The sequence below is a fragment of the Mobula hypostoma genome, chromosome 21 (assembly GCF_963921235.1).
Source record: "Mobula hypostoma chromosome 21, sMobHyp1.1, whole genome shotgun sequence".
NCBI classification, from domain to species: domain Eukaryota; kingdom Metazoa; phylum Chordata; class Chondrichthyes; order Myliobatiformes; family Myliobatidae; genus Mobula; species Mobula hypostoma.
The window spans coordinates 52539567-52557861 of record NC_086117.1 but is presented as its reverse complement, the minus strand read 5'-3'; the positions used below and the strand labels follow the sequence as shown (position 1 = coordinate 52557861).

The window sequence follows — 18295 nt, the reverse complement described above, 5'->3', positions numbered from 1 at the left end:
ACTCTCCAACTCCCACTGCCCCCGGGCCACAGACTACTGTGACAAGATATTCTCCTCCAGCAGCTTCCTTCTGCTCCCATTCCCCACGTCCTATTGCACTGACGCCACAGCCAAGGAGCAGTGTTTTCTCCACCAGCCGCTACCCACCGCTCCGGACCAGCAACGGGCACCTCCAAGCCACCACGGCACCCTAACCAGCATCGGTCTCAAGCTGTCTCCCCGACCACTGCTCCATCCTGGTCACTTCGGTCTTCACCCCTGCCTCCAACAAAGCTCCATTATCAGAGATATCCGGTCAAGGTTGTGTGTGACTATTTATCGCCCCGGTGCAAAAATCTCTGAAGTAATGCATAACCAATCTGGCTTGTTTGTTGAATGCCCTTCTGTTAAAAGAGTTGTTGTTCACATTGGCACTAATGACACAGTATGGCAGCGATCTGGGCTGTTAAAACTGGATTTTTGCTGTCTTTTTGAATTCCTGGAAGTCAGTGGTAAGGACATTTTTATCTCTGGCCCATTCCCTCCATAGGTCAAGGCTCAGGGCGTTTTAGTAGGCTTCCCGGTTTATATGAATGGCTGCGGGATCAATATAGAGCACAGAATTTCGGTTTTATAGATAATTTTAATTTATTCTGGGAATGTTCGGCATTCTTTAAAAAAGATGGTCTTCACACAAACTGAATAGGTTCATGGATGTTATCTGCTAACATTTTATATTGCACTCTGATGAGTTGACGTTCATTAATAAGTTCTGATGGCAGAGCAGGATCTGAGCAGGTTTCATACTGCTATGATAGTGGAGCGGGATCCTCTGTTCTTCCCGTGACCTCCAACATTCCTGCTTTGATAAGGAACAGAATGAACAAAGTGTCTTCAGCGCACACTGCAAACTTAGAAAGCTTGATAACTGTCCCATGTCAGCCGGAGTCAAATCCAGACGTTTTTATCACATTAAACCTAGCCTTACTAAATGTTAGGTCTTTGGCTGGCAAATCACTTTTAATTAATGAATTAATTATCAGGCACAGCCTTGATTTTATGTTTATAACAGATTTGGCTAGACCAAAACAACAGTGCAGTAGTTCTTACTGAATCAGCTCCTCCTAATTTCAGTTTTATAGGTGAGACCAGGATAAAGAAACGAGGGGGAGGAATAGCTGTTCTGTTTAATAATTCTCATCAGTGTAAGCAGATATCATATGGAACATAAACAACAGGAATTCTGCAGATGCTGGAAATTCAAGCAACATACATCAAAGTTGCTGGTGAACGCAGCAGGCCAGGCAGCATCTATAGGAAGAGGCGCAGTCGACGTTTCAGGCCGAGACCCTTCGTCAGGACTAACTGAAGGAAGAGTGAGTAAGGGATTTGAAAGCTGGAGGGGGAGGGGGAGATGCAAAATGATAGGAGAAGACAGGAGGGAGAGGGATAGAGCCGAGAGCTGGACAGGTGATAGGCAAAAGGGGATACGAGAGGATCATGGGACAGGAGGCCTAGGGAGAAAGATGGGGGGGGGGGTTGACCCAGAGGATGGGCAAGAGGTATATTCAGAGGGACAGAGGGAGAAAAAGGAGAGTGAGAGAAAGAATGTGTGCATAAAAAGGAGTAACAGCTGGGGTACGAGGGGGAGGTGGGGCCTAGCGGAAGTTAGAGAAGTCGATGTTCATGCCATCAGGTTGGAGGCTACCCAGACGGAATATAAGGTGTTGTTCCTCCAACCTGAGTGTGGCTTCATCTTTACAGTAGAGGAGGCCGTGGATAGACATGTCAGAATGGGAATGGGATGTGGAATTAAAATGTGTGGCCACTGGGAGATCCTGCTTTCTCTGGCGGACAGAGCGTAGATGTTCAGCAAAGCGGTCTCCCAGTCTGCGTCGGGTCTCACCAATATATAAAAGGCCACATCGGGAGCACCGGACGCAGTATATCACCCCAGTCGACTCACAGGTGAAGTGATGCCTCACCTGGAAGGACTGTTTGGGGCCCTGAATGGTGGTAAGGGAGGAAGTGTAAGGGCATGTGTAGCACTTGTTCCGCTTACACGGATAAGTGCCAGGAGGGAGATCAGTGGGGAGGGATGGGGGGGACGAATGGACAAGGGAGTTGTGTAGGGAGCGATCCCTGCGGAATGCAGAGAGAGGGGGGAGGGAAAGATGTGCTTAGTGGTGGGATCCCGTTGGAGGTGGCGGAAGTTACGGAGAATAATATGTTGGACCCGGAGGCTGGTGGGGTGGTAGGTGAGGACCAGGGGAACCCTATTCCTAGTGGGGTGGTGGGAGGATGGAGTGAGAGCAGATGTACGTGAAATGGGGGAGATGCGTTTAAGAGCAGAGTTGATAGTGGAGGAAGGGAAGCCCCTTTCTTTAAAAAATGAAGACATCTCCCTCGTCCTAGAATGAAAAGCCTCATCCTGAGAGCAGATGCGGCGGAGACGGAGGAATTGCGAGAAGGGGATGGCGTTTTTGCAAGAGACAGGGTGAGAAGAGGAATAGTCCAGATAGCTGTGAGAGTCAGTAGGCTTATAGTAGATATCAGTGGATAAGCTGTCTCCAGAGACAGAGACAGAAAGATCTAGAAAGGGGAGGGAGGTGTCGGAAATAGACCAGGTAAACTTGAGGGCAGGGTGAAAGTTGGAGGCAAAGTTAATAAAGTCAACGAGTTCTGCATGCGTGCAGGAAGCAGCGCCAATGCAGTCGTCGATATAGCGAAGGAAAAGTGGGGGACAGATACCAGAATAGGCACGGAACATAGATTGTTCCACAAACCCAACAAAAAGGCAGGCATAGCTAGGACCCATACGGGTGCCCATAGCTACACCTTTAGTTTGGAGGAAATGGGAGGAGCAAAAGGAGAAATTATTAAGAGTAAGGACTAATTCCGCTAGACGGAGCAGAGTGGTGGTAGAGGGGAACTGATTAGGTCTGGAATCCAAAAAGAAGCGTAGAGCTTTGAGACCTTCCTGATGGGGGATGGAAGTATATAAGGACTGGACATCCATGGTGAAAATAAAGCGGTGGGGGCCAGGGAACTTAAAATCATCGAAAAGTTTAATAGCGTGAGAAGTGTCACGAACATAGGTCGGAAGGGATTGAACAAGGGGTGATAAAACAGTGTCGAGGTATGCAGAAACGAGTTCGGTGGGGCAGGAGCAAGCTGAGACAATAGGTCGGCCGGGACAGGCAGGTTTGTGGATCTTGGGTAGGAGGTAGAAACGGGAAGTGCGGGGTGTGGAAACTATAAGGTTGGTAGCAGTGGATGGGAGATCCCCTGAGCAGATAAAGTCGTTGATAGTGTGGGAGACAATGGCCTGGTGCTCCTTGGTGGGGTCACGATCGAGGGGTAAATAAGAGGAGATATCCGCGAGTTGTCGCTGTGCCTCGGCAAGGTAGAGGTCAGTACGCCAGACTACAACAGCACCCCCCTTATCAGCGGGTTTAATAATAAGGTTAGGATTAGTGCGGAGGGAGTGGAGAGCAGAGCGTTCCGAAGGAGTGAGGTTGGAATGGGGACAAGGTGCGGTGAAGTCGAGACGGTTGATGTCCCGTCGGCAGTTGGCAATAAATTACTTGTCCATTCCCTTGTCCATTCGTCCCCCCCATCCCTCCCCACTGATCTCTCTCCTGGCACTTATCCGTGTAAGCAGAACAAGTGCTACACATGCCCTTACACTTCCTCCCTTACCACCATTCAGGGCCCCAAACAGTCCTTCCAGGTGAGGCATCACTTCACCTGTGAGTCGACTGGGGTGATATACTGCGTCCGGTGCTCCCGATGTGGCCTTTTATATATTGGTGAGACCCGACGCAGACTGGAAGACCGCTTTGCTGAACATCTACGCTCTGTCCGCCAGAGAAAGCAGGATCTCCCAGTGGCCACACATTTTAATTCCACATCCCATTCCCATTCTGACATGTCTATCCACGGCCTCCTCTACTGTAAAGATGAAGCCACACTCAGGTTGGAGGAACAACACCTTATATTCCGTATGGGTAGCCTCCAACCTGATGGCATGAACATTGACTTCTCTAACTTCCGCTAGGCCCCACCTCCCCCTCGTACCCCAGCTGTTACTCCTTTTTATGCACACATTCTTTCTCTCACTCTCCTTTTTCTCCCTCTGTCCCTCTGAATATACCTCTTGCCCATCCTCTGGGTCAACCCCCCCCCCGTCTTTCTCCCTAGGCCTCCTGTCCCATGATCCTCTCGTATCCCCTTTTGCCTATCACCTGTCCAGCTCTCGGCTCTATCCCTCCCCCTCCTGTCTTCTCCTATCATTTTGCATCTTCCCCTCCCCCTCCAACTTTCAAATCCCTTACTCACTCTTCCTTCAGTTAGTCCTGACAAAGGGTCTCGGCCTGAAACGTCGACTGCGCCTCTTCCTATAGATGCTGCCTGGCCTGCTGCGTTCACCAGCAACTTTGATGTATGTTGATCATATGGAACATTTGCATCTTTTCAATATCTTACTTTTCAGCTGAAATCCTCCCATCGTGCATTATTTTTGACTATATACTGGCCACCAAATTATTGTGCAACATTTTTGATGACTTTGCTGAACTACTGTCTATTGTTTGCATTGACTTTGACTGGGTAGTCATTGTTGGTGATTTTAATATTCACGGTGATAACCCCAAGGACAGCAGTGCTAATGAACTGTTCTGCATCCTAGACAACTATGGACTGACACAGCATGTAAAAGGGCCAACTCACAGCAAGGACCACACCTTTCACCTAGTCACTTCCAAAGATCTTAACACTTTTAGGGTGTGGGAACCGATGATGCTCTTTCTGATAATTTCTGTGTTTTCTTTAAAATTACTTTGTTTCTATCCACCAGTGCTCAGAGGTAATCACAAAACCGTACATCACTGAAAACACCAAGGTGTTATACACACAGGCCTCTCTCCCACACCTGCCTCCTCTCCTGCCTCTGTCAATGACCTTGTAGATCATCTCAACTCTAAAATTACAGATGTCATTGATACAATCATCACCCCCCCCCCACAAAGTAAAAGTAAAAGAAAAAAAGCACCATGGAGAAACACCCCGCTGGTTCAACTCCAAAAATGTGTCAAAAAACTGAATGCAGGTGGCAGAAAACAAAACTCCAGGTCCATTATGACATTTATAAAGCGACTTTTCATATCTATAGTTTAGAGTTGAGACATGCAAGGCAGTGCTCTTCTCTGAAACTATGAATAAAAATGGCAATAGTGCATGTGCTTTATTTGTTACAGTTGATAGGCTCACACATCCTCCTATATCAGTAGCACCTGAACTCCCGTCTACAAAATCAATGACCTTGCATTCTTATTTACTGACAAAGTTCAGAAGATTAGACGTGCTGTCAGTGGCTCTGCATCAGGTCAGAAGTCCGTGTCATCCTCTCACTCCTAGTTAAGATGGCAGAATTCAAACCAATTAACTATTAAACTTTAGAAGAAATTGTGCTACACTTGAAATCCTCTTCCTGTTCCCTTGCCATTTTACCTACAACCTTTTTTAAAAATGTTTTTAATTGCATGGCACCAGACATTCTGTAAATAGTCAACACTTCTCTTCTATCAGACTGCTTCCCAAAAGCCCTGAAAACTGCAGTTAATTGAGTTAAGCCTCTTAAAACAGAACAACCTAGATGCCTCAGTAATTAATAACTACAGGCCTATATCAAATGTTTCAGTAAAATCATTGAAAAGGGGGACCAATATCCTGGCAGGGAGGTTTGCTAAGGCTACTGGGGAGAGTTTAAACTAGAATTGCTGGGGGGTGGGAACCGAACTGAAGAGACTGGGGAAGAGGCAGTTGGCTCACAAATAGAGAAAGCTTGGAGACAGTATGTGAGGGAGGAAAGGCAGGTGATAGAGAAGGGATGCACTCAGACCGACGGTTTGAGATGTGTCTATTTTAACACAAGGAGTATTGTGAAAAATGTGGATGAGCTTACAGCGTGGATCAGTACTTAGAGCTATGATGTGGTGTCCATTACAGAGGCTTGGATAGCTCAGGGACAGGCATGGTTACTTCAAGTGCTGGGTTTTAGATGTTTCAGAAAGGATAGAGAGGGAGGCAAGAGAGGTGGGGACATGGCACTGTTGATCAGAGATAGTGTCACAGCTGCAGAGAAGGTGGATGTCATGGAGGGATTGTCTATGGAGTCTCTGTGGGTGGAGGTTAAGAACAGGAAGGGGTCAATAATTTTACTGGATGTTTTTTATAGGCTGCCCTATATATAACAGGGATATCGAGGAGCAGATAGGGAAACAGATCCTGGAAAGTGTAGTAATAACAGAATTGTCGTGGTGGGAGATATTCATTTCCCAAATATCAATTGGCATCTCCCTAGAGCAAGGGGTTTAGATGGGGTGGAGTTTGTTAGGTCTGTTCAGGAAGGTTTCTTGACACAATATGTAGATAAGCCTACAAGAGGAGAGGCTGTACTTGATCTGGTATTAGGAAATAAACCTGATCAGGTGTCAGGTCTCTCAGTGGGAGAGAATTTTGGAGATAGTGATCATAATTCTATCTCTTTTACCATAGCACTGGAGAGGGATAGGGACAGACAAGTTAGAAAAGCGTTTAATTGGAGTAAGGGGAATTATGAGGCTATCAGGCAGGAACTTGGAAGCTTAAATTGGGAACAGATGTTCTCAGAGAAAGGTATGGAAGAAATGTGGCAAATGTTCAGGGGATATTTGCGTGGAGTTCTGCACTGGTATGTTCCAATGAGACAGGGAAGTTATGGTAGGGTACAGGAACCGTGGTGTACAATGGCTGTAGTAAATCTAGTCAAGAAGAAAAGAAAAGCTTACAAAAGGTTTAGAGAGCTAGGTAATGTTAGAGATCTAGAAGATTATAAGGCTAACAGGAAGGAGCATAAGAAGGGAATTCGGAGAGCCAGAAGGGGCCATGAGAATGCCTTGGCAGGCAGGATTAAGGAAAATCCCAAGGCATTATACAAGCATGTGAAGAGCAAGAGGATAAGATGTGAAAGAATAGGACCCATCAAGTGTGACAGTGGGAAAGTGTGTATGGAACCGAAGGAGAGAGCTGAGGTACTTAATGAATACCTTACTTCAGTATTCACTATGGAAAAGGATCTTGGTGATTGCAGTGATGACTTACAGTGGACTGAAAAGCTTGAGCATGTAGATATTAAGAAAGAGGATGTGCTGGAGCTTTTGGAAAGCATAAAGTTGGATAAGACGTCGGGACCGGATGAGATGTACCCCAGGCTACTGTGGGAGGTGAGGAAGGAGATTGCTGAGCCTCTGGCGATGATCTTTGCATCATCAGTGGGAACGGGAGAGGTTCCAGAGGATTGGAAGTTTGTGGATGTCGTTCCCTTATTCAAGAGAGTAGAGATAGCCCAGGAAATTATAGACCAGCGAGTCTTACTTCAGTGGTTGATAAGTTTATGGAGAAGATCCTGAGTGGCAGGATTTATGAACATTTGGAGAAGCATAATATGAATAGGAATAGTCAGCATGGCTTTGTCAAGGGCAGGTCGTGCCTTACGAGCCTGATTGAATTTTTTTGAGGATGTGACTAAACACATTGATGAAGGAAGAGCAGTAGATGTAGTGTATATGGATTTCAGAAAGGCATTTGATAAGGTACCCCATGCAAGGCCTATTGAGAAAGTAAGGAGGCATGGGATCCAAGGGGACATTGCTTTGTGGATCCAGAACTGGCTTGCCTACAGAAGGCAAAGAGTGATTGTTGACGGGTCATATTCTGCATGGAGGTCTGTCACCAGTGGTGTGCCTCAGGGATCTGTTCTGGGACACTTACTCTTCGTGATTTTTATAAATGAACCGGATGATGAAGTGGAGGGATGGGTTAGTAAGTTTGCTGATGACAGAAAGGTTGGGGGTATCGTGGATAGTGTGGAGGGCTGTCAGAGGTTACAGCAGGACACTGATAGGATGCAAAACTGGGCCAAGAAGTGGCAGATGGAGTTCAACCCAGATAAGTGTGAAGTGGTTCATTTTGGTAGGTCAAATATGATGACAGAATATAGTATTAATGGTAAGACTCTTGGCAGTGTGGAGGTTCAGAGGGATCTTGGGGTCCGAGTTCATAGGACGCTCAAAGCTGCTGCACAGATTGACTTTGTGGTTAAGAAGGCATACGGTGTATTGGCCTTCACCAATCGTGGAATTGAATTTAGGAGCCGGGAGGTAATGTTGCAGCTATATAGGGCCCTGGTCAGACCCCACTTGGAGTACTGTGCTCAGTTCTGGTCGCCTCACTACAGGAAGGATGTGGAAACCAGAGAAAGGGTGCAGAGGAGATTTACAAGGATGTTGCCTGGATTGGGGAGCATGCCTTATGAGAATAGGTTGAGTGAACTTGGCCTTTTTTCCTTGAAGCGACAGAGAATGAGAGGTGACCTGATAGAGGTGTATAAGATGATGAGAGGCATTGATTGTGTGGATAGTCAGAGAACATAGAATAGTACAGCACAGTACAGGCCCTTCGGCCCACTTTTGGATAGGTACATGGAGCTTAGAAAAATAGAGGGCTATGAGTAACCCTAGTAATTTCTAAGGTAGGGACATGTTCAGCACAACTTTGTGGGCTGAAGGGCCTGTATTGTGCTGTAGGTTTTCTGTGTTTCTACATTAATAGCTTTTAGGCACTGAGCAACTGTATGGATGTTTTCCAGTCTGGATTTCGACAACACCATACCACCGAGACTGTTCTGGTCAAGATTTTAAATGACAACTGCTTAAACGATGATGATATTTCAGTTTTGGTTTAACTGAATCTTCATGCTGCTTTTGACGCAGTTGACCATGGCATACTACTGGACAGACTGGAAAACTGACTAAAGTAGTTTAAATTATATTTAGATGAGAGGGACTATTTTGTATCGATTGGTAGCTACATATCTGACTGAACAACAATGAGATGCAGAGTGCCTCAAGCATCCACACTAGAGCCTCTTCTGTCTAACTTGTACATGTTCCCTCTAGCTCAAATCATGGTAAGCAACAAAATATCTTACCTTAATTATGCAGATGGCACTCAGATTTATACAACAGAATCAATAAGTGACTATAGTCCCATACAAACACTAAAAAACAGTATTGAACAAATCACTGATTGGATGAGCCAAAATTTCCCCTAATTAAACAAAGAAAACTGAAATAATTGTGTTTGGTGTCAAAAAAGAACGATTAAAAGTCAGTGCTCTCTTAGAATCCCTGTCATTAAATACCACAACCCAAGACAGAAAGCTTGTTGTGATGGACTCCAACTTAAATTTTAACTGCCACATTCAGACAATTACAAAGTCAGCCTACTGCCATCTTAAAAATACAGCAAGAGTTAAAGGACTTATGTCTCAGCAAGATCTGGAAAAACTCGCCCATGCACTTTTTAGTAGGCTTGACAACTGTAATGGCATTTCAACAGGTCTCTGTAAAAAAATTCCCTCAGGCAGCTGCAGCTCACTCAGAACGCCACTGCTAGAGTCCTCACTAAGACCATGACAGTGGAACATATCACCCCAGTTCTCAGATCACTACACTGCTTCCTGTCCATCTGAGGATTGGCTTTAAAATATTACTACTGGTTTATAAAGCACTGAATGGTCAAGGGCCAAAATACATTCCCAATCTCTTGCTGCATTGTGAACCTTCCTGAGCTCCCAGGTCGTTTGGTATGGGTGTGTTTACTTTCCCCAGAGTCAAAATTAAACATGGTGAAGCAACTTTTAGTTACTATGCTCCTCATATCTGGAATAACCTTCCGGAGGATCTGAAGTCTGCCCCAACTTTAAGCTCTTTTAACTCAAGGTTTTAAACTTTTCTTTTCGCTGTAGCTTTTAATTAGAATCTCCGGCACTGTAACTTCTATTTATCATATCTATTATTTACAATTTTATTCCCTTATTTATTGTCTGAAATTTGATGTTTATATCTTGTTCTATGTAAAGTGCTTTAAACTGCCTTGTGTTTGAAAAGTGCTATAAACTTACTTATGTTCCCCTAGAACTTTTCACCTTTCACCCTTAACCCATGACCTCTGGCTATAATCCCACCCAGTCTCTGTGAAAAAATCATTTACCTTATCTATACCACTCGTAAATTTGCATACCTTTATCAAATCTCCTCTCAATCTTCTACATTCCAAGGAATAAAGTCCTAACCTATTCAATCTTCCCTTATAACTCAGGTCCTTCAAACCCGACAACATCCTTGTAAATTTTTTCTGTACTCTTTCAACTTTACCTACATCATTCCTATATGTAGATGCATACCTAAGCTGCACACAATACTCCAAAATAGGCCTCACCAATGTCTGATACAACTTGAACATAACATGCCATCTCCCGCACTCACTACTGATTTATGAAGGCCCACGTGCCAAAAGCATATTTCGGCCAGACGGGATGCGCAGTGGAAATGCATATCAAGGAGCACATGAGGTGTATCCGTTTGGGTTACCCGGAGAAATCAATGGTAGCAGAACATTGGATTGACTTTGATGGCACAAAACTACTGTGCCGTGCCAATGGCTTTTGGGACTGTCTGGTAAAGGAAGCCATTGAAATAAAACTAGTGGAAAAGAATTTTAAGAAGGATGAAGGTCTTGCTCTAAGAACTGGAATTCAATTGTAAACAAGGTGGGAGCAAAAACCTGATTAGATCAGGACTAACCAGTCAGAAGGGACGGAATACAGGGGTATAAATACAGGGGCAACATCCCTGAAGGTGTCAGAATTTGTCATCGAAACATCAGTTCTCATCAATACTTGTACCCGGTGTGAAGCTGATTAGATTTCAACCATCATATATGCCGGGAAAGCACTAGATCCTTTTTCCTGAACACATTTGACAAACTCTTTCCCAACTAGTCCTTTTACAGTGCAAATCAATATTTGAAAAGTTGAAGTCACCTACTATAACAACCTTATGCTTCTTGCAATAGTCTGCTATCTCTCTACAAATTTGTTCCTTTAAATCTCTCAGACTGTGGATGGTCTATAACACAGCCCCCAAAAACATGGTCATAGCTTTCTTATTGATCATTTCCATCCATAAGGCCTCACTTGACGAGTTCTCCACTCTGTCCTGACGGAGAGCTGCAGTGACATTTTTCCTGACTTGTCATGCCACCCCACCTCCTTTAATCCCTCCTACTCTGTCGCATCTAAAACTACGGAACCCCAGAATGTTGAGATGCCAGTCCTGCCCCTCCTAAAGCCAAGCCTCACTAATGTTAATCCAACCCCTGAGCTCATCTGCCTTTCCTACAATACTTTTTGCATTGAAATATCCACAGCTCGGGACAGTAGTCACACCATGCTCAACCTTTTGATTCACAAATTTGTCTGAGGTCTTAGCAATACCTGTCTCACAACCTCTCCATTGTTGGCTCTGGCACTCTAGTTCCCACCCTCCTGCAACTCTACTTTAAACACTCCCATGCAGCACTAGCAATCCTGCCAACTAGGATATTAATCCCTCTCCATTTCAGGTGCAAACCATTTCTTCTGCACAGGTCCCACCTTCTTAGGAAGAGAACTCAATGATCCAAAAATCTTATGCACTCCCTCCTACACCAACTCCTTACCCATGCGTTAAAACTTTATAATCTTCCTCTTTCTGGCCTCACTAGCACATGGCACAGCTAGCAATGCTGAGATCACAACCCTGGAGGTCCTGCCCTTTAATTTAGCACCCAACTCCCTGAACCTCGTCACTTGTCCTACCCATGTCATTGGTACCTACATGGACCACAACCTCTGGCTGTTCACCTTCCCACTGAAGAATGCTGAGCACTCAGTCACAGATGTCCCAGACCCTGGCAGCCAGGGAGCAACATACCATCCAGGAATTTTGCTCTCGTCCATCTTGTGGATGGGGATGGCCACAGGGGTACTCTGGACTGGCTCCTTAACCCCTATCCCCTTCCTGATGGTCACCCCAGTTTCCTGTGTCCAGCACCTCTCTCTATGTCCTGTTTATCACCCCCTCAGCTTCTTGAATGATCCAGAGTTCATCCAGTTCCAGCTCCAACTCCTTAACATGGATTGTTAGAAGCTGCAGCTGGATGTACTTCTCCCAGTAGTCGTCAGGGACACTGGATGCTTCCCCTCTTCCCACATCCCACAAGAGGTGCTTTCCACTCTCCTGTCTGGCAACTCTACTGTCCTAACTGAGCAGATATAAAGGAGGAAAAACAATACATAGATTCATAGATAGGTTCAGAGGGACATGGGATAATTGCTGAGAAATAGAATTAGTTTGAAGGGCCTTTATCCATGCTGTATATCTGTCTCTATAACAACATTAATTACCTTGTCACTGGGTTTTCTTCTTTGCCAAGGAGGTGATTAAATCCAGGCGACAGGTTTTCTTTAGGACAGCGCTTGGGACTTGACTTGGCAGACAATGATGTTAACAAAGTGTTTCGTTTGGCTAGAAGAGGGGGGAAAAGAAAATCGATATTTTAACGGTATTTGGAATAATTAGATGTATCAGCTGGGCTCTGCAATCTCCAGTTTACATTTCATTGGACATTATAGATTCAAGTGCTGAACTATTTTCACTCATGGGACAATTCAAAGTTTGAACAGAACCGGCAGAAAAGGAAACAAAAGTATGGTAGTAGTAAAGGGATAGGATGAGATGGGTGCATAAACAGCTTGTTCCCTGACGGTAAATAAATCAAGAAATACACAGTCTACGGGGAGATATCTGTGAGTTCCTCAGAGAAACTCAAATTATTAGCGATAGTAAGAACATAGTGCAAACATCAAAGGCTTTTGTAACTTGGCAGATCCACATGGAAAACCTATGAAGAAAGTAACTGGGCAGAGCTGTAAAATCCCCTAGAACTACAACCAATTATTCTAACACAGTGACAAAGGTAAATTTCATTATCAAAGTACACCATATAGAACCCTGAGATTCATTTTCCAGCAAGTATACTCAGCAAATCTATAAAATAGTAACTATAACAGGATTAATGAAAGATCAACCAGAGTGCAGAAAACAAAAAACTAGGCAAATGCAAATATAAATAAATAGCAATAAATAATGAGAACATGAGATAATGAGATAGAGTCCTTAAAGTGAGATCATTGGTTGTCAGAACATTTCAGGTGTGAGTCCTGAATCTCCTATAACCTTCTACCTGATGGCAGCAGTGAGAAGAGAGCATAGCTTGGGTGGTGGGGGTCTCTAATGATGGATGCTGCTTTCCTATGACTGCGTTTCATGTGGACGTGCTCAAAGGTTGGAAGGGCTTTACCTGTGATGTACTGGGCCAAATCCACTACCTTCTTAGGATTTTCTGTTCAAAGGCATTGGTGTTACCGTACCAGGCTGTGAGGCAGCCAGTTTGTCGAAGTTATTGATGTCAAGCCAAATCTCCGCAGACTCCTATGGAGGTAGAGGTGTTGCCGTGCTTTCTTCACAATTCCACTTATGTGAAACTTTTGTACTGATCTTCCAGAATTCACAACATTCTGAAAAGGACTGCAAAATACTAAAGGCAATAGCTCTAGTCCCAAAAAGCACAAGAAAGAGAACAATGGGAACTAAAGCCAGCTAATCTCACTAGTTGTTGCGAAACTGCTGGGATTTATTTATAAGGATATGCTAAAACAGTATTGAGAAAATCATAATATAGTTTGGGGGTTCCTAAACTGGGGTCCATGGACCCCTTGGTTAATGGTAGGGGTCCATTTAATAAAAAAGATTGTGAACCCCCCTCCCATCTAACCATTAGATGGAATCAGTAGAATTTCATGAAATTAATGGGATTAAGGGTACCAAACAAGGTAGGAATTTTTGAGGTAAAATATACAAGCTTGAAAAAACAAATTACTGGAGGAACACAGCAGTCAGGCGGCCTCAATGGAGGCAGAGGAAAGGTCACGTTTCTGGTTGAGCCTTAGCAGCAGTTTGTTTCCTGCTGCAGATTACAGTATCTGCAGCCTTCTGTCTTTCCAATAGATGTGTTCAAACCAGTTAAAGTGGTGTATTTACACTCTGAGATATTTAAATCATCCTTAGAGACAGGTGAGGTACCAGACAATTGGGAGGATAGCTAATGCTGCTCCGCTGTTTAAGAAAGGCTCTAAAAATAAACCAGGAAACTACAGGTTGGTGAGCCTGACATCAATAGTGGGAAAGTTATTGGAAGGTATTCTAAGGGACAAGGAATGTGAGTATTCGGATAGATAGGAAACAATTAGGGATAGTCATCATGACTTTGTGAGTGGTAAGTCGTGTCTAGCCAATCTTACAGAGTTTTTCAAGGAGTTACCAGGAAAGTTGATGTAGACAGGGCAGTGGATGTTGTCTGTATGGATCTTAGTAAGGCATTTGACAAGGTCCCACATGGGAAGTTGATCAGGAAAGTTCAGTTGTTTGGCATTCAAGATGAGGTAGTAAACTGGATTAGACAATGGCTTTGCAGGAGAAACCAGGGAGCAGTAGTATATAGCGAGGAAAACCAGAGGGATCTGGACCAGCTGGAAAAATGGACTGAAAAATGATAGGTGGGATTTAATGCTAGTAAGTGTGAGACTTTGCACTTCAGTAGGACCAATCAAGGTAGGTCTTACACAGTGAACATTGAGGGGTGCTGTAGAGCAAAGAGATCTGGGAATACAGGTACATAATTCATCGAAAGCAAATAGGGCTGTAAAGAAAGCTTTTGGCACAATGGCCTGCATAAATCAATGCATTGAGTAGAGGAGATGGGATATTATGTTGAAGTTGTATAAGAAGTTGGTGAGGCATAATTTGCAGTACTGTATGCAGTTTTGGTCACCTACCTACAGGAAAGATGCAAATGAGATTGAAAGAGTACAGAGAAAGTTTACAAGGATGCTGCTGGTACTGGAGGACCTGAGTTATAAGAAAAGATTGAATAGGTTAGCATTTTATCTCTTGGAACATAGAAGATTGAGAAGAGATTTGATAGAGAAATACAAAGTTATGAGGGGTATAGATAGAATAAATGCAAACACGCTTTTTCCATTGGGTGGGACTACAACTAGAGGTCATGGGTTAAGGGTGACAGGTGAAAAGTTTAAGGGAAACATGAGGAGAAACTTCACTCAGAGGGTGGTGAGAGTGTGGAACAAGCTGCCAGCGCAAGTGGTGCACACAAGCTCGATTTCAATGTTCGAGAGAGGTTTGGATAGGTATGTGGATGGTAGGGTCCAGCTACAGGTTGATGGAACTAGGCAGTTTAAACGGTTCACCACTGACGAGATGAGCTGAAGGGCCTGTTTCTATGTTGTACTCTTCGATATCTGCGACTCTAACCTTCCATCAAATAGCTCTCAGTATCGAGAATAACACACCAGTACAGATGGTTACCCACAGACACCAAATGATCTGGTTGAGAGGCCTTGCTCAGTGGGAAGCTGTTCACAGCCTGTGAACAAGCGTGGAGATCAACTGTAACATACCCAAGTTTGCTGACAACAGAAGACTAGACAGCACCGTGGTTGCAAGAAAGATGTAGTCTTCAAAGGAATAGGGACTGATTAGGTGAACAGGCAAGGAGATGGCATAGAGCATGCAATATTATCAAAAATGACACCATTCACTTTGGAATGTAATGTTTTACGAGAAACAATTAACCTTGATTTTTACTGGTTGTCATAAATCATAGAAGCTAGAACAGGAAAATTAGTAAGTGGTTTGTAAGCATAGAGAAAATACAAGTGGTTAGTAAGCATACTAAAAATATTTAACTAATCTATAAATAGCTAATCTTATCCAAAGAGTTACAGAAACATTCGTACTTGGAGTAGAAGTGGGTGTCGACTTCCTGCTTGAAGGGGGTACAGATGATGATCTTTGGCCTGAGGGAGAACTATTGTCTTTTGATCTAGTTCGACCCTTGCATGAGTCCACTGATTGGCTTTTACAGCAGCTGGAATCCACAAATCCCAAGCCCTGTGTGCGTTTCAAGACTTCTGCTTAGACAAAAAACAAATAATCGAAATTCATTTTTATCAATAAATATTCAAAAAATTTTTTTAAATTACAACTTTCACAATAATTGAGATGAAATTGATCCACACTGATTAGGAGGGTAAGAGAGTCAGTCACTGGCTTGGAAATTTAACCCAGTCATGGCTCTATATAGCTGATATCTTTCTCTAGATTAAGTCTGTAAAGTCCATTTGGAACCCTAGCAATAAATTAAAGCCAGTGTCCAAACTACAATGAACGTTAACTATAGAGCGTAGTCCACAATCCAGTCATGCTTTAGGTATAGCCTGGGTCAAGCAGGTGTGGGGGACCCAGGAGGTAATGTTATATGAGCTGGCTTCTGGCATCCTCCTTCCCTTCCCCTCACCTTCATATTCTGGCATCTCCCCACACCCTGATGAAGGGCTTCGGCCTGAAACAGACTGTTTATTCATTTCCATAGATGCTGCCTGACCTGCTGAGTTCCTCCAGTGTTCTGTGTGTGTTGCTGTGGAGTTCCAACATCTGCTGAATCTCTTGTGTTGGAGTAATAACCATTATTTTTAATCTGATTTTACTGCAGCAGAAGTGGAAGGGAAATGTGAGTCTAATGACAGAGTACTGAGAAATATAGGGAAGAAAGTCGGGCAAGTCCCCTAGAGCCTGAATCCGCAGGTCGAAAATTTTCTTCCAAACTTTCTCAGTTTCTGAAACAGTCTCAACAAGTTGGAATATAGCAAATGAAGCATAATCTGTTTAAGGGGAAAGAGAAAAGAAGTAAATACATGACAAATGAGTTTACATCTGCTGCTGTTAGAATCTATTTTTAAGGAAGGAGTAACTGGGATTTGCAAACAGCATCACAAGAATAAAATGGTTTGCCTTGTTTGGAGTTCAAACTCATTAGTCAAAACTTCTGGGGTTCCAAGTGGACTTTACAGACTTAGTCTAAAGATGCTAGCGACACACACAAAATGCTAGAGGAACTCAGCAGGTCAGGCAACATTTCTGGCCAAAACCCTTCTTCAGGACTGGAAAGGAAGGGGGAAGATGCCAGAATAAAAAGATGGGGGGGGTGCGGGGAGGGAAAGGAAAGGAGGCTAGCTGGAAGGTGATAGAGGAAGCCTGGTTGAAAGGGTCAAGGGCTGGAGAAGGGGAGTGGACTGTGAGAAAGGGAAGAAGGGGACCCAGGAGGAAGTAATAGGCAGGTGAGAAGTAAAAGGTCAGAGTGGGGAATGCAGTGGGTTGGGAGGAGAGAAGAGAATTTATTTACTGGAAGGAGAAATCAATATTCATGCCATCAGGTTGGAAGCTACCCAGAGAGAACACAAGGGGTACGAGTGGACTAAATTGCTGAACCAGTGACTCAAACACCAAGTTAATACACACAGCTGGAGAACCTAGAACTTTGTCACAGAAACCCAGGAGCAATGACCACAAATGGTTAGAATTCTGAACTTCAGATTGCTCTGATATTTAGTCTTTGTGAAAGTTCAAGGTCAAGACAGACAGATTTTGAGACGGCAGTGCTGTGGTTCACTCGACGCTTTACAGTACCAATGACCGGGTTCAATTCCCAGGCATCTGTACATTCTCCCCACGACTACATGGGTTTCCTCCAGGTGCTCCGAATTCCTCCCACAGTCCAAAGACAAATCAGTTAATAGGTTAATCATTGTAAATTGTCCTGTGATTAGCCTAGGGTTAAGTCAGGGGTTAAGACAATAAGATATAGGAGCAGAATTAGGCCATTTGGCCCATTGAGTCTGCTCTGCCATTTCACCATGGCTGATCCATTTTCCCTCTTGGCCTCAATCTCCTGCCCTCTTCCCATAACCCTTCATGCCCAGAGCCATCAATCAGTCACTGTATGATAACACTTTAATTCCAGAGATCAATCTTATGAATCTTCCCTGAACCCTGTCCCTGTCCAATCTCAGCACATCCTTTCTAAGATGATGGGCCCCAAGCTGCTCACAATACTCCCAAGTGAGGCCTCACCAGTGCTTTATAAAGCTTCAACATTACATCCTTGCTCTTATATTCTAGTCCAATCGAAATGAATCCTAACATGGCATTTGCCTTCCTCACCACAATCTGCAAATTAACCATTAGGGGGTCCTGTACAAGGACTCCCAAGTCCCTTTGCGCCTCAGGTTGCTGGCAGCATGGCTCAAAGAGCCAGAAGAGCCCGTTCTGTGCTGTATCTTAATGAATGAACAGAATCTTGCATGGGGAACAGTAAGCTCATGGATCCTCTCCAGTCTAATCCTGGTCCAACTTCCTATGTTCTTGTATTCCTACTGGCAAGTTTATGTGCATTTTGGCTGAAAACAGTAACC

At 44.1% G+C, this 18295-nt stretch overlaps 1 protein-coding gene across 1 annotated transcript in view; it reads right to left on the bottom strand.

Annotated features, from left to right (window-relative positions):
* LOC134360020 (M-phase phosphoprotein 9) overlaps nucleotides 1–18295 on the bottom strand; it is a 118288-nt gene that overhangs the window by 15414 nt on the left and 84579 nt on the right. Inside the window, exons 18-19 of the mRNA XM_063074018.1 lie at nucleotides 15782–15955; nucleotides 12311–12431 (exon numbers count right to left, since the gene is read on the bottom strand). Of these exons, the coding sequence (XP_062930088.1) occupies nucleotides 12311–12431; nucleotides 15782–15955 (295 nt within the window). The remainder of the gene's footprint in view (nucleotides 1–12310; nucleotides 12432–15781; nucleotides 15956–18295) is intronic.